The 18,021-nt window shown below is 42.3% G+C and overlaps 1 protein-coding gene across 1 annotated transcript in view; it reads right to left on the bottom strand.

The window, feature by feature from the left end:
- Window positions 1-18,021, bottom strand: part of LOC124551157 (esterase FE4-like) — a 106,361-nt gene that overhangs the window by 76,805 nt on the left and 11,535 nt on the right. Inside the window, exons 3-4 of the mRNA XM_047126125.1 lie at window positions 11,058-11,217; window positions 9,284-9,469 (exon numbers count right to left, since the gene is read on the bottom strand). Of these exons, the coding sequence (XP_046982081.1) occupies window positions 9,284-9,469; window positions 11,058-11,217 (346 nt within the window). The remainder of the gene's footprint in view (window positions 1-9,283; window positions 9,470-11,057; window positions 11,218-18,021) is intronic.

The raw sequence follows: 18,021 nt of genomic DNA on the forward strand, positions 1-18,021 counted from the left end.
AAATTTCGAACTTCAGGAAGACTTTCAGAGGAACGACTTCTTTGTGCAGGGATTGGCAGTTGCCCCTCAAAATTAACAAATGTAACGTATTACGCATAAATTGTCAGAAAGACTCAGTTTTGAGTTATTACACGATTTCCAAGCATGCTGTGGAAGCAGTCACATTAAATATCTGAGGTTAAACACAGGGGGCTATTAAAAGTGGAACGACCACAGAAAACTACAGGTAGGTAAGTCACAAGTCTGGTTGATATTCAGTTAGTTAGTTAATTATCTACATGTTACTTGGGTTATAACTGCGACCTCTTGCTACGATATGAAAAGACAGATTTAAAATTATTTTGATACACAAGAAAGGAAGCATTCACAATATTAAAAACTACCGTCCTATCAGCTTGCTCTCAGTTTTGTACAAAATTTTCACGAAGATCTTGTTAAACCGAATTACTTCCACCCTAGACTCAGCCCAACCTATAGAACAAGCTGGATTCCGAAGCAATTTTAGGACTATTGACCACATTCTGACCGTTAGTGAAGTGATAAGCAGAGCGAATGAATACCAACTGCCTCTCTGCATTGCCTTTGTTGACTTTGAAAAGGCATTTGACTCCGTTAGCCATGTAGCTGTGCTCCAAGCTTTGAGTGAGCAAGGAGTGGGAGCAGCATACATTGAAGTGCTCAGGAAAATCTGCGAGAATTCTTCAGCTTATGTTAACATCGGCGAATCAACTCAAGAATTCCGCATCATGAGGGGTGTCAAGCAAGGCGATCCCATCTCCCCAAAACTATTCTCTGCTGTATTGGAAATGGCTGTGTCAAAGCTGAGCTGGGAAGGTAAGGGAATTATAATTAATGGAAGAAGGCTTACCAACTTGAGATTTGCTGATGATATTGCCTTACTGGCCAAAGACTTCGCAGAGCTCCAAAACTTAGTTACAGATCTTGCATCAGAATGTCAGCTGGTTGGCTTGAACATGCACCTTTCCAAAACAAAAGTAATATCCAACAAATGGGTCCCAGCTGGAGATGTGAAAGTCAAGGACAGTCTACTAGAAGAGGTCAGTGAATATGTCTACCTTGGCCAGATTATAAATATGAAGGGAGAAATCTTTCGACGTATCAAGCTTGGCTGGCAAGCATTTGGGAAGAATTCAAAAGTATTCAGATCACAAATGCCAGTAAATCTGAAGAAAGCAGTATTTGATCAATGCATTCTTCCTGTGATGACGTATGCCTGCGAGACATGGACACTGAACTCATTCACAAAAGGGAAACTTAGGACAGCACAGAGAGCCATGGAGAGATCAATGCTGGGCTATACAAGAAAGGACAGGAAAAGGGCAGATGACATCCGGTCTGTGACGGAGGTTAATGACAGAGACAGTAGGTTCCTTGAAATGGCAGTGGGCTGGCCACGTCGCAAGAAGAAAAGACAACAGATGGACGAAGCTAGTACTGGAGTGGAGTCCGAGAGAGCACCGGAGGCCTAGAGGAAGACCACCAGACAGAAGGGACAAAGACATCAAGAAGATCGCTGGTAACACCTGGCAGAGAACTGCCCAAGGCCGTCCCACTTGGGGAAGACTTCTGAAAGCCTACCTGAATCCACGACTCGAAGAGGCCACATCATCTAATCATTGAATTGGGTGATGATGATGATGAATTCAGCAGAAAATGTGGAAGGCTGCATGCTGACCATTTACTTGATGTCTTAAGTTCTTTATTCTAATTTCAGTGAAAATATCCTCAGGAAATGTAGAACACCCATAAAGAAGATAGCTTACAAAACGCTAGTTCAAACAGTAGTTGAATATTTCTCATCAGTCTGCGATCCATATCCCATAGGATAGAAAGGGAATGGTGAGGATCCAAAGAAGATGCTGCAAGAAAGATGATCTGCATAACGATGTGGTTTGCTGTTAAGTTATGAGACCATATACTCATCTTCGTCTAAATCTACATAGATACTCCACAAGCCACCTTAGAGTGCGTGGCGGAGGTTACCCTGTTCTAGCCATTTCCTTACTTATTCCACTCGCAAATAGAGCGAGGGGAAAGCGACTATCTACATGCTTCTGTATGAGCCTTCATTTCTCGAATTTTGTCTTCGTGGACCTTACGCGAAATGTATGTTGGCGGCAGTTGAATCGCTCGGCAGCCAGCTTCAAATGCCGGTTCTCTAAATTTTATCAATAGTGTTTCTCGAAAAGACAGTAGTCTTCCCGCTAGGGATTCCCATTTGGGTTCCCGAAGCATCTCCGTAACACTTACGTTTTGTTCGAACCTACCGGTGACAAATCTAGCGGCCCGCCTCTGGATTGCTTCGACGTCTTTAATCCGAGCTGGTACGGATCCAAACATTTGGGCAGTACTCAAGAATACGTCGCACCAGAGTCCTATATGCGGTCTCCTTTACGGGTGGACCACTGTTTCGAAAAATTCTCCCAATAAACCGAAGTCGACCATTCGCTTTCACTAGCACAGTTCTCACATGCTAGTTATATTTCATATCACTTTGCAACGTTACGCGGAGATATTTATACGACTTTGATGTGTCAAACAGGACACTAGTATAACTGTATCCGAACATGTGCCTAGCAAGTGGACAAAGAATGGGAAAAACCCACCGAGATTTAATAACGAAATTGGGTGGATGCTGAGGAAGCGAAGGCTGTTTCAGTTCAAAAAAGAACGCACAAATGACGACAAACGCTGGTTAGTGGAGATTCATGGGTCTGTGAAAAGATGTATGCGCGAAGCATATAACTCCACACCTTAGCAAAAGGTCTGGTAGAGAATCCGAGAAAATTCTGGTCTTACGTAAAATCGCTAAGCGGGTCTGAGGCGTCCATTCAGTCCTTCGTTGACCGGTCTGGTGTGGCAGTAGAAGATAAACAAAAGCAGAAATTTTAAATATCACATTCAAGAAATCGTTGACACAAGACAATCGTACAAACAGACTGTATCCGAACATGTGCCTAGCAAGTGGACAAAGAATGGGAAAAACCCACCGAGATTTAATAACGAAATTGGGTGGATGCTGAGGAAGCGAAGGCTGTTTCAGTTCAAAAAAGAACGCACAAATGACGACAAACGCTGGTTAGTGGAGATTCATGGGTCTGTGAAAAGATGTATGCGCGAAGCATATAACTCCACACCTTATCAAAAGGTCTGGTAGAGAATCCGAGAAAATTCTGGTCTTACGTAAAATCGCTAAGCGGGTCAGAGGCGTCCATTCAGTCCTTCGTTGACCGGTCTGGTGTGGCAGTTGAAGATAAACAAAAGCAGAAATTTTAAATATCACATTCAAGAAATCGTTGACACAAGACAATCGTACAAACAGACTGTATCCGAACATGTGCCTAGCAAGTGGACAAAGAATGGGAAAAACCCACCGAGATTTAATAACGAAATTGGGTGGATCCTGAGGAAGCGAAGGCTGTTTCAGTTCAAAAAAGAACGCACAAATGACGACAAACGCTGGTTAGTGGAGATTCATGGGTCTGTGAAAAGATGTATGCGCGAAGCATATAACTCCACACCTTATCAAAAGGTCTGGTAGAGAATCCGAGAAAATTCTGGTCTTACGTAAAATCGCTAAGCGGGTCTGAGGCGTCCATTCAGTCCTTCGTTGACCGGTCTGGTGTGGCAGTTGAAGATAAACAAAAGCAGAAATTTTAAATATCACATTCAAGAAATCGTTGACACAAGACAATCGTACAAACAGACCGTAATTTGACCATCGGACAGGATTCCGTATGAACGACATAGTAATAAGCATCGCTGCGGTAGAGAAATAAGTGAAAGATCTGAAAGCAAATAAATCACCAGGTCCGGATGGAATCCCAGTTTGATTTTACAAAGAGTACTCTACGGCATTGGCTCCTTACCTATCTTTATTTTCTTGATTTATCGAGAATGTCTCGCCCAGCACATTTAGCACAGCTACCATTCATCACACCAGCAGGTAATTTTGTCTACCGTACACCACGGCGTCATCAGCAAACGACAGCAGAATGCTCCCCACCCTGTCCATCGAATCACTTATATATAGAGAGGACAACAGCGGCCCTATCACACTTCCCTGGGGCAATCCTGACGATACCCTTGTCTCTGACAAACACTCGCCGTCGGGAACAACATACTGGGTTTTATATCTGTGAACTTATTCCATACGCTCGTACCTTTGTTGACAGCCTGCAATGGGGCACCGTCTCAAATGCTTTCCAGAAATCCAGAAATATGAAATCTGCAGGTTGCCCTTCATCCATGTTTCGCAGTATATCATGTGAGAAAAGGGCAAACTGAGTTTTGCACGAGGGATGCTTTCTAAAACCGTGCTGATCCGTGAACATAAGCTTCTAGGCCTCAAGAAAGACTATTGTATTGCAACTGAGAATATGTGCAAGGTTTCAGCAACAAACGAAAGTTTGGGATATTGGTCTGTAATTTTGCTGGTTATTTCTTTTACCGAGTTACCTGCGACTTTTTCCAGTCGCTTTGGACTTTGTGCTGGGCGAGACATTCTCGACAAATCTTTCCCATATACGTTCCACAACTAGCCTTACATCTCAGAGCATGCCACTTCGGCTTTCAGCAAGCTCTCGGTCCCAAGAATAATTTCAGCGCAGGAACATTTCTTGAGGGCAGTAAATTCGAAAACTTTATTACGAATACCTCGACAGTTTACTGATAAAATTATGACGGTCGAAATGTCTCTTTTCTGAACGTCACTTGATTTCAATTGTTGTATGTCGACTGGCGAGCGTTCATCAGAGCACCTCAAACTACTGCCTAGCCTAAAAAAACCTCATGTGCACTCCGCAAGTACTCTGCTACCCGAGTAACTGCTTCCTTTGTATAGTGCATCACTAACCAATTAATTGAAGTCCTACAAATCCCCACACGATAACGCGGGTCTAGGATTCTGCAGCCAAGACCGTCATGGAGTCGATGAAACCTTTGGTTGAGACCCTCCACTCGACTCCAAACCAAAGCACACCGATGAACCCTGGAATTGTGAGCTCTGCTCGCATTCCGCACGCGAGGCCAGCAGACTTCGCCAGCCGCCGGTACGAACTGACATTCGCCCCAGAACCCATGCGACAGGCGCCGTTGGTGCCGACATGAGCGACAACATGCAGCCGACTGCACCCTGCACGCTCGATAGCCACTGTGAAGGCCGCATCACACATTTCGGATGAGGTCCCCCCGATAGACATACCGAGCGCCCATTGGATTTTTTCCAGCCCTGATCACTATGTGCCTAAGGGACTCTATAACACGCCTAACACTGGAGCTCCCAATAACTGCACCCATGTGCCTGCTTGGACCCTGCTGAAAGGGCGACCACCTGTCCCCCTACAGGGTGAATGACAGCGGTCAGGCGAGGGTGAATGAGCGTAGCCAGGCGTCCAATTTGGCCCTCCGCCTCAGTCGATGCGAACGCGTTACCACCCGCCAGTCACCCTGTTGTGAGGGGCAGATCCACCACGTCGGGTGGTCTAGGAGGTGCCTCGGAAGGAGAGCCCGTGCGTAAACCAAGCGATAATGATGTGTTCCATGCGATTCGCCTGATTCTCCGCCACCACTACACCCCGAGGCAAGAGCACATTCAACAAATCACATACTATGGCTATCTCCCCCTTGCGTCCGCACACAGCATATTACACATCCTCACCATCCTAGCAAGACTGAGGAAGTAAACTATAGAAGCAGACAGAATTCTAGACATGCAACTTGATACTCTCCTGATTTGTTACCAATGGACGCTGATGCATTATTGAGCTATGTAGCTGGCTGTTCAGTGAGCAACTACTGCACTACAGACTGAATGAATTTACACTTACAAATACTCGAAATTAAACATCATAAATAGAAAAACAAGCAGATATTTAAAAAATATGTTGTTGTTGTTGTGGTTTGATGCATCTCTCCATGCTACTCTATCCTGTGCAAGCTTCTTCAAGTACCTACTGGAAACTACATCCTTCTGAATCTGCTTAGTGTATTCATATATTGGTCTCCCTCTAAGATTTTTAACCTTCACGCTGACTCCAGTACTAAATTGGTGATCCCTTGATGCGTCAGAACATGTACTACCAACCGATCCCTTCTTCTAGTCAAGTTGTGCCACAAACTCCTCTTCTCCCCAATTCTATTCAGTACCTCCTCATTAGTTACGTGATCTAACCATCTACTCTTCAGCACTCTTCTCTAGCACCACATTTCTAAAGCTTCTATTCTCTCCTTGTCTGAACTATTTATCGTCCATGTTTCACTTCCATACTTGGCTACACTCCATACAAATACTTTCAGAAACGACTTCCTGACACTTAAATCTATACTCGATGTCAACAAATTTCTCTTCTTCAGAAATGCTTTCTTTGCCATTACCAGTCTACATTTTATATCGTCTTTACTTCGACCATCATCAGTTATTTTGATCCCCAAATATCAAAACTCATCTACTACTTTACTCATTTCTTAATCTAATTCCCTCAGCATGAACTGATTTAATTCGTCTACATTCCATTATCCTCGTTTTGCTTTTATTAATGTTCATATTATATCCTTGTTTCAACACACTGTCCATTCCGTTCAACTGCTCTCCCAAGTCTTTTGCAGTCTCTGACAGAGTTACAATGTCATCAGCGAACCTCAAAGTTTTTTATTTCTTCTCCTTGGATTTTAATTCCTACTCCGAATTTTTCTTTGTTTCTTTTACTGCTTGCTCAATATACAGATTGAATAACATCGGTGATAGACTATAACCCTGTCTCAATCCCTTCCCAACCACTGCCTCCCTTCCATGCCCCTCGACTCTTATAACTGCCATCTGGTTTCTGTTCAAATTGTAAATAGTTTTTCGCTCCCTATATTTGACCCCTGCCGCCTTCAGAATTTAAAGGAGAGTATTTCAGTCAGCATTGTCAAAAGTTTTCTCTAAGTCTACAAACGCTAGATACATAGGTTTGCCTTTCCTTAATCTATCTTCTAAGATAAGTCATAAGGTCAGTATTGCCTCACGTGTTCCAAAATTTCTACGGAATCCAAACTGATCTTCCCTGAGGTCGGCTTCTACCTGCTTTTCGATTCGTCTGTAAGGAATTCGTGATAGTATTTTGTATCCATGACTTATTAAACTGATAGTTCGGTAATTTTCATGCCTATCAACACCTGCTTTCTTTGGGATTGGAATTATTGCATTCTTCTTTAAGTCTGAGGGTATAAATAGTATAACAGCACAAATATACTACGAGGAAAACACAGAAAAATGCAAACTCTCAACGTGCAGCTCTGTAGCTGTACTCGTATATGAGCAGAGAGCTGGAGCCTGACTTTCCCAGATATCTTCCAATGTACCTCAGGAAACGACCATGAAGGTATAATTACAGAAATTGGTGCTAACATGCTGTCTTCCATTGGAATATTGGCTATGAGAATAGAAAGGAGGAAGTGATGGTGGTACGCAAAATACTCTCAACCTCCCAATATATGGTAACGTGTGGAGTATAGATGCAGGTATAGACGGTGATCTGCTGAAACAAATTTTTTCAGTGGATGACTACGTGTAGGATCAGCCACATGCTGCTTCTCAGTTGCAATCCTCTATGTGTCTATTATCAAGGATTCAGAACTCATTTCCAAATGTAACACACGGTGTATCAGAAAGAATAATACGATTTGGCACGTCTATATTTCTGAAACTAATAAATATATGGAATGAATTTTCTTTTATGAATAGGAGACTCAAAATGTTTTTTCATACCTTTTCAAAGGTGTTCAATATACCCCCCTTCTACTACAGTGAGAATATCTTGAGATACATCTTCCACAGCTGTTGTTATGCAATGTCCATTTATTGTCGTTGGTAATGGAGGAACATGCATGGAGTGTTTTATAAACCCCCACAAGAAATAATCACATACAGTCAGGTCCGTTGAGCTTGTAATGAAACGCTGAATCATTTGGTCCACTGAGACCGATCCATCGTTCAGAAATCCTTTAGTTTAAAAATTCCCGCAATTCCACACGCCAGTGTGGCGATGCCCCATCCTGTTGGTAAATGAAGTCGTTCGAATCAGTTTCGAATTGTGGAAAAGGAAAGTTCATATCGAGAAATGTACTTCCTGTAATGGTGTTCTCGGCAAATAAAAATGAACCATATACCTTTTGCCACCAAACTGCACAAAACACATTTAATTTTGGAGAGTTCCTCTCATGTTGTACAACTTCATGTGGTTGTTCTGTACCCCATGTTCTCACATCACGACGGTTCACCTTTGAATTTAAATGTAATGTTGCCTCATGAGTAAACACTAAGCGTGGAAGAAAACTGTAATCCTCCATCTTGGAAAGAACGAAATTACAGAATTCCACATGTTGTTGTTTGGCACCTTCACTAAGAGCTTCTAGTAGCTGAATTTTGTATGGTTTCAAGTGTATCGCAGCACACGCAGCACACGCCAGACGGACATCGGGGGCATGTTGAGCTGTTGAGTTCCACGGCAAACGGATTTCTGCAGACTCCTTGTGTAACTATGGCAGATGCGTTTGATCTCTGTGTCAGACACTCGATGACAGCCCTGCGATTTGCCTATACGCAAACAACCTATTCATGCAATCGTCTAATGCTCTATGCTGTAGGTGGATCAACAACATACCTAGTACGAGAGCCATGCTGAACAGCTATTACTGACCCGCACTGCGCAAAGCGTAGAACACAAAACAGTTTCTGTTGTCCCGAGACCATTTTTACTAGAACTTAAGTGGGCGCACACTACTGCTAGCTAGCGGGAAACATGTAAAACTTGTTCAAACACATATATCAAAGAACATAATAGTTATGATTCTTTCTTTGAAATCAGATGATTCTTTTTGATGCACCCTGTATTACTTGCATTAAAACTGCCAAAATGCTCTAAATGTATCGCGCGAGGTGGCGCAGTGGTTAGCACACTGGATGCGCATTCGGGACGATGAAGGTTCAAACCCGCGTCCAGCAATCCTGATTTAAGTTTTCCATGGTTATCCTAAATCGCTTCAGACAAATGCCAGGATGGTTCCTTTGAAAGGCCATGACCGACTTCCTTCCCCATCCTTCCCTAATCCGACAGGACTGAAGGCCTCACTGTTTGGTCTCCTTTCACAAATCAACCAACCAACTACAAAATGTCCAAAACACTGTGGTAGGAAGCATCACACGTCACACTGATTTGCAGGATGTTGTAGATCCCCTTTCCCCAGTAGTGGTTAAGATTAATAATGACCATGCACACACCCTTGGCCAACGGCGACAGGACGAGACCGTGGCAGGACCAGCCGCCAGCGCTGCCGCCGAAGATGGTGACGTTGTCGGGGTCCCCGCCGAAGCTGGCGATGTTGTCCTTGACCCAGCGCAACGCCATCACCTGGTCCTTGAAGCCCATGTTCCCCGGCACCAGACGATGCCCCGCGTTCAGGAAACCTGCAACACGACACGTAGAAGTCACCACAGCCACTTGTAGCCCCGTCCATCAATACTACTGTTAACACTACTGCATTGTTGGACAGTATTAAACAAGGTCTCAGAGCCACCATGGTGATATGAAGCTTGCTATGCAAAACACATTACGAAACGTAATTATTAGGGTTAATTTAAATACACGCTTTGCTCAGTCATTTCCTTTTCTGTCTCCTTACGTTTCTATGTGATGGGAAGAAAAAACTTAAACCATTTTCCAAATCACATGAACACTGTGTGTTGAAGCAAAGTAATATTATTTTATTCACACAAAATCTGTAACTGAATTTTTTCATGCTTAATCTTACTTTGATTCACTCATTCTTCCATAATATACATCTTTCTCGTTCCTCTTAAGTTTCATTTACTTCTGTGCTCCGGAATGTATTTAGGTATTGAACACTGAAAATCAATAAATATCACTTTCGTAATTACCACTGAAATTCCTATGTGGATATCAACTTTGAGATTACACATGTTATTAATGTAGTCGAGTCGAAGTTCGTCTTATGCACTGTCAGAAGCCGGAACTTCTAGAACTGTTAACAGTTCCCTGAACACTGAAGAACATTCTACATCAATCGAAAATTACATATTTCTTATTCTAAGACGTTTGGCAATATTGAAGAACGTTTTAATCATAATGTTTAGGAATTCTAGGACATTCGAAAGTATTCCTGTAATTTACAGATTACTAGCGAACCAGCAATGCTCCGGAAATACATATGGGAACTGGTTATACATTCTAATCTCGGGTTTCCCTGGCAATTGTCTCACGACGAAAATTTTGTCCTCTCATTGTGTCTTTCCCTGCTCTGAATTATAATAAATCATATAGAATATTAACGAAAAAATTTTGAAAATTTCTTGAGCGATTTACTTCAAATTTTTAAACGATACTGTAATAAACATTGTAACAGACATAAGTCATATATTCTTTTACAAAAGAGCTTACAGATTTTGTAGTAAAACCGATACAACTTTCCCCTATATATATTAGTCTGGCCTTCTTTCATATCTTTCGAATGCAAGGAAACGGAATTTTAAGACAACTTGTGATGAAAAACTTATAAAAAAACAGGAGGAGAACCGATTTGAAAAATTTATGAAGATCTCTAGACAACATATGTACAAAAAAAATAAAATTAACTCTTGTTAAGTAGCACAAATTTTCAGCAGAAATGGCACATCGAAAGGCTATGCAAATGAAAGAGGAAGAGAGTAAATTACGGTCAGAGGAAATGAAACAATGTTGGGCAGGACACAAGAACAGGCCAGTGCAACATGAAAAGAAAGATTTGAGCGCAGAAAGTGGTCCAATGTGGGCAATAAAGTTAATATTAGTATGTGGTTGTATGAACATTCTGTGCTCTGTATATGATTGGGGGAGATAGCATGGAACACCTGAATCATTAATTGTAACGTCTTAACTTTTATATATTGTATATTAATCCAGTCTTGAAACTTTTTGGGATACGGCGTATCAATTCTCATTTGTACCGAGCACTGACTGGCGAGTGTGTGCCGGCAGACACGGTGTTGGTATACTCACCGAGGACTCCGAGGCGGTAGTTGAGGGAGACGAAGACGACGCCATAGCGGATGAGGAAATCGGGACCGCCAAAATCTTCGTTGCCGGAGCCCAGCATCAGACCACCACCGTGGATGTGCACCATCACTGGCAGGAGACCACTGGAGCCCTCTGACGGCAGCTGCTGGCAAATCACTGCACTGCATACGCCTTGCCTCGTCACAGTAACAAAGAAAAGAGTAAACCAAAAAGCAAAGCTGCGGTGCTATCGTCACAGTTGGGCCAGTCGAGACTAACCAATAGCCGTGTCCTCCTCTGGCAGATGGCATTATGTGGATGGAGTATGGAGGGGGGGTTGGATCAGCACACCGATCTCACAGACTTTGTTGGCTTTGTACATCTTGGAGCCGCTACTTCTCACTCAAGTAGATCCTCAGATGACATCGTGAGGCTGACTGGACCCCATTCGAATTCTCCCAACGAGGAAAAATCGCTAGCTATAGCAGGAAAGAACCCCTACGTTCCACACGGCAGTGAGCTACGCTGAACACTAAGCAGTGGGGGAGGACATAGCAAAATCGAGATATGAGTATTTAAATTTTGTCTGGTTTCACTGAGAGGTATTGGTTGCAACAAACGTTTTAAAATTATCCAGTAGTTTCAAGTAGATTTTTCAGTAACGGCAAGCATATTTATATGTTAGGTGCAACTTTGTATACAATGGTAAGCTGCGCTGGGCTACACAGTGGTGTGGTAACTGCCATCATAGGAAAGGAGGACACGAGTAGAAACAATTAGCGAACAATTGAACACAGTAAACAAAAGATTTACTTACCTTTTATTTCTCAAAGTGTATGAAAACTCATGACATACATACACTACGTGATCAAAACTATCCGGACCCCCCCCCCCCAAAAAAAAAAAAAACATACGTTTTTCATATTAGGTGCATAGTGCCGTCACCTGCTGCCAGGTACTCCATATAAGCGAAATCGGTCATTAGACATCATGAGAGAGCAGAATGGGGCGATCTGCGGAACTCACAGACTTCGAATGTGGTCAGGTGATTGGGTGTCACTTGTGTCATACGTCTGTATGCGAGATTTCCTCACTCCTTAACATAATCTCGGTCCACTGTTTCCGATGTGTTAGTGAAGGGGAAACGTGAAGGGACATGTACAGCACAAATGCGTACAGGCCGACCCCGTCTGTTGACTGACAGAGACTGCCGACAGTTGAAAAAATGGTTCAAATGGCTCTGAGCACTATGGGACTCAACTGCTGAGGTCATTAGTCCCCTAGAACTTAGAACTAGGTAAACCTAACTAACCTAAGGACATCACAAACATCCATGCCCGAGGCAGGATTCGAACCTGCGACCGTAGCGGTCTTGCGGTTCCAGACTGCAGCGCCTTTAACCACGCGGCCACTTCGGCCGGCTCCCCGACAGTTGAAGAGGGTCGTAATGTGCAACAGGCAGACATCTATCCAGACCTTCAGACCATGACACTGGAATTCCAATCTGCATCAGGATCCACTGCAAGTATTATGGCAGTTAGGTGGAAGGTGAGAAAACTTGTATTTCATGGTCGAGCGGCTGCTCGTGAGCCCCACTTCACTGTGGTAAATGCCAAGCGACGCCACGCCTGGTGTAAAGAGCGTAAATATTGGACGATTGAACAGTGGAAAAACGTTGTGTGGAGTGACGAATCACGGTACACAATGTGGCGATCCGATGGCAGGGTGTGAGCATGTCGAATGCCCAGTAAAAGTCACCTGTCAGCATGTGTAGTGCCAACACAAATTCGGAAGTGGTGGTGTTATGGTAAGGTCGTGTTTTTCATGCACGTGGCTTACACCCCTTGCTGTTTTGTGTGACACAATCACAGCACAGGCCTACATTGATGTTTTAAGCACCTTCTTGCTTCCCACGGTTGAAGAGCAATTCGGGGATGGCGATTTCATCTTTCAACACGATCGAGCACCTGTTCATACTGTACGGTCTGTGGCGGAGTGGTTACACGACAGTAACATCCCTGTAATGGACTGGCCTGCACAGAGTCATGACCTGAATCCTATAGAACACCTGTATGGGATGTTTTGGAACGCCGACTTCGTGCGAGGCTTGACCGACCAACATCGATAGTTCTCCTCAGTGCAGCACTCCGTGAAGAATGGGCTTCCAGCACCTGATTGAACGCATGCCTGCCAGAGTGGAAGCTGTCATCAAGGCTAAGGGTGGCCAACACCATATTGAATTCCTGCATTACCGATTGACGGCGCCACGAAATTGTAAGTCATTTTCAGCCAGGTGTCCGGATACTTTTGATCACATAGTGTAGAATGATGCTTGCTGTATTAAGCACAAACTGTGGTGTCGAAGTGAAAGTGTCCAAGTGTGAGTGGGCTGAGTTGTCCGCCGCTAGCCATCCTATATTGCGGTGTCAGAGGGTACAGAGCCGCTGGAGTCGTGGCTGAACTGGTGGTCAACACTGGGTCCGCCGGATCCTGCGTGATCACTAGCGACGTCTAACCGAAACTTGCAAATCCTTTGCCATGACACCCATGCAGTGGTATCGATATGTGATAGAACATCATACACACAATGTGTTTCCAGCAATCAGCTTTTAATTGCCAGAGAATTCTTTCACCCAACATGGTAAACACTTTTCAGCGTGTACCAAACATACGGATTATATTACACTGTAACCAATAATTATTTAAAGTGGAACTTTTAATATTCTCATTCCATTATTTGCTTAGATATCTCAGCAACGTATTCCGTCTACCGCCTTCATAGCGTGTGCTGTATGCCAGTGTAAATTTTGAAGTCACAGCAGGAAACAGGGAAAGAGCGGAAAAACGCTTCCTATGCATGAGCTACAACCCTAGCCAAGGAAACGTTTCCTGAGAACATCAAAGAAACTACAGTCCGGTCCACGAACGATGGCGGTTAGCTCACGTCGAGGCACGGACGAGGATTTTGTTGTTGACGATTATAAGCGACAGTTGCTGTAAGTGCATGCTCGTGCTTTCCGCTTGAAGAAAACGTACATCCTGCAAATTATGTCTCTCGCTTGCTTATGCAGATTTCATCATTGACCGACACAATCAGCGATGACAACTCGCAACAAGTGGAATGAAATCTCACTAAACAACTCGCTGCGATCACGTTTAATGCTCGCATTTAGCTACGGCAGCCACAGCAGACCGTTCGGAACATACTGAACCTTCATTGGCTGTCGGAACATACGTGACGTAGGCGCACAGAGCAAGCTGGTAAACTCGACCGCTATAACAACCACCGATGAAGAAGTCCCATACGTCTTGCTCACCAGATGGAAGAGTTTGGTCACGGCTGCCTCTCCCAAAGCTATCAGTTGTTCTAACGGAAACATCCTCTACTCTCGGCGTCCTATTTCGACTCAGATCTTTCACAGCTTTGTCAGATTCTTCCCGCAGTTTCATATCTCCCGTCTCATCTTCATCTACGTCCCCTTCCCTTACTATAAAATTACTTTCTCTCCACACTCCTTCCGCCTTTCAGCTTTTTCTTCTTTACTTAGGACTCGTTTTACATCTGAGCTCTTGATAGTCATACAACTGCTTGTCTTTTATCAAAGGTCTCTTTAATAGGCGGTATCTATCTATCTATCACCTAGTGAAATATGTTTTTAAATCCTTACGTTTATCCTCTAGACGTTCCTGCTTAGCAAATGTGCACATCCTGTCAATCCCATTTTATAAACTTCCTTTATGTTATGCGTTTTTAATGTACAATTTTAAATTTGAAACATTCAATTAATGGTTTGCAAGTGCACTTTGGTATTTTGACTTAATATTTTGTGACCGAGGGCTTATTTGTTCTAATATAATTCTGGCACGGTCACTGAACCTTGGCAGCTATGTTCAAAGTTTTACCTTTCTTACCTGCCCAGGTATCTAAGGCTGCTTTGAAATATAATGAATTAAACATGAAAATTTTAAATACAAGTATGGCTATCTATTTTAACAAGCAGTGTGAAGAAAGGGGACTTGTCCTGACTTATACAAAAGCCTACATAAATTTTTCTGTATGTAAGAAAACTCCAAAATCCTTTAGACCTATCATTAAGAATATTATTTGTAATAGGATAAAAGAGCTGTACGCTAAAAAAGACCGTCTTAACGAAGAAGCATACCATTTGTACTTAAATATCAGAAACACTTATCGTGTTAACTATAATTTTAATACTGACGACATGAGGACGCAAATTAACGAACATCTAGACATTCGTAAAATAGATATAATGCAGAAACACGAGAAGAAGCTCAGCAATCTTTTTTGTCTGCTTTCTAATAAAAAATGCCCTCAGAATACATTTCAAAAATGCAGTCACGTCTTTCATGAAAGAATTTTAAATAAAACCAACATCGTCTTTATTTCAAATGGTTCAAATGGCTCTGAGCACTATGGGACTCAACTGCTGTGGTCATCAGTCCCCTAGAACTTAGAACTACTTAAACCTAACTAACCTAAGGACATCACACACATCCATGCCCGAGGCAGGATTCGAACCTGCGACCGTAGCATCGTCTTTACTCAGAATGAAAAAGTCCTGTTAGGAAAAGGACTAAAATACAATGTGAGGCCTAACCTATCAGACAGAAATGTGAGAGAAAATATGCTTGTTGATTTAAAAATCGGTCTCGATTATAATGAGATAGATAATGCTTCTCAAGCCAGAATTGCGTATGATGTAACCCGCATGCTAGAGAAAAATACAGCTACTTTGCCTAATGCTACGCATAACAACAGAATTTTAGTAACTTCCATTAATAATAAACTTAAAACAGCAAATGCTTTAATAACTAAATCCGATAAAGGTTGTTGTCTAGTCATTGCTTATATTTCTGAGTATGTTTCTAAAACTGAAAATTTCTTCAGTGAAAACAACATATCGGAACTGCATGATGATCCGACTCCTAAATTACAGAAAGAAGTGAGGTCAGCCTTTAACAATGCAAGATTTCTTATAAAACCTTTCCAAAAGAAATTACTCATCAATATGAACCCTCAGCCCCCGTAAACTTCGGTCCCAGCTCAAAATTCATAAACGTAATCATCCAATACGTCCAATCTCCAATAGCATGAATAGCGCATATCACAATTTGGCCCGATTTCTACACGAAACTTTGAAAAAATCTTTAGTTTTCGAAAATAATTATTCCGTTCCTCACAGCCATGTTTTGGTCCAAAATATTAAAAACTTAGTATGCAGTTCAGACACCAATCCCTTTTTCTTAGATATTAAAAATCTTTACACCAATGTCCCGGTACATGAGACGCTCATCATTGTGGAAGAAAATTTACGTCAATTTAAAAAAGATCTATCAGATGAACAGATTACCGACTTTATGAATCTCATTAATGTCGTTGTCAAGTACAACTACTTAGAATTCAACGGACAACTGTACCAGCAGTCTGGTGGGCTCGCTATGGGCAACCCTTTAGCCGGCATCCTTGCCGACATCTTTATCAATTTTTTGAAAAAAAAAGCTGTTTAACCGTGTCTCAGCCGCTTCACTAGGTATCCTTTCTCACACAAGATACGTTGATGACATTCTAGTCATCTATAACGGACCCGCCGATAGAATAGATCACATATTTAAACTTTTTAACGACGTTCATGAAAAAATTTCTTTCACTATTGAACTCGAAAACGAAAACCGCCAATTACATTATTTCGACTTGACGCTTACAATAGAAGACAGTAACATTACTTTCAATATTTTTCGAAAAGAAACGTATACCGACCAAATCGTGCCTGCTTCCTCTTTTCATCCACAGTCTCAAAAAATGGCCTTTTTTCACTCTGCCGTCCACCGAGCCACCTCTATACCACTTTCAACAGAAAAGTTTAATGAGGAGATTAATTTACTTAAAACCATAGCACTCAGTAATGAATATACGCCTAACATAGTGGACGATATTCTAAAAAAGAAAACTGCAAGAACTACCACGCTCAACACCTCATGCACTGAAATTAACCCAAAAAAACGTTTTTCTATTCCTTTCATAGGACCCATTTCCTATCAGATTCAGCGCATGCTTCGCAACACATACAATTGCAATGTTGCCTTCTCTACTAATAATAATCTGAAGAGAAACTTCATTCATAATTTGAAATCCATTCGCTCCCCTACAGAAAGTTCTGGCGTTTATAAGATCATCTGTGATACCTGCTCCTCCTATTATATAGGGCAAACTGGACGTGCTTTACCACCGGATATAAAGAACATCTTTTGAGAAAGAACGGCACCAGTCCCCTAAATTCATCCTTTGCCGATCATCTCTTAATTACTGGACACGTGGCTAAAGCCATAGGCGATAGCAATATTCCGCATACCGAAAAGAAGGGGCATAGGTTAGATGTTTTAGAGGAATTGGAGATTTTCAAACATCTCTCTCGTCATGATGGCCTCATTCTCAACGAACAGCTGCAGCTGCGAAATAAAAACTTTTTCGACTGTATAAGGCCATTGCTTGATCTTTGATTCAGATTTCCTCATGCAGTTTACCGAAATGTTGTTTTCCTGTTACATCTTTGCCGTTTTCTTGTATGTCATAACTGACTTTTTTTACGTTACAAAATGTACATCTGTTTAAAGCAGATAAATATGTAACATCATCCTATTATTATTAGTGCTTACGTTATGCCTGAATCAGCTGCATCACAATTTCATGTGTCTAATTTTTAATGTACAGTAGCCTAGTTGTTTCTGCGGCTACTATATGGCGCTCGTAGCAACACCATGTTTACTTGCCCACACTTTCTAACGTGGGCACCCCAGTATTGTTGCAGCCCTTGTTCACTCAAGTACGAACTGCCCTTAGCGGCTCGCCATCTTATTTACAACTATTCATGACGTCGACTTTCCGGCTTAGATTTTTTTTAAATGTGACTTGTAAGTACAGCATCTCTTTCCAGTCAGTACAAACTTT

This window comes from Schistocerca americana, chromosome 9 (genome assembly GCF_021461395.2).
Source record: "Schistocerca americana isolate TAMUIC-IGC-003095 chromosome 9, iqSchAmer2.1, whole genome shotgun sequence".
NCBI classification, from domain to species: domain Eukaryota; kingdom Metazoa; phylum Arthropoda; class Insecta; order Orthoptera; family Acrididae; genus Schistocerca; species Schistocerca americana.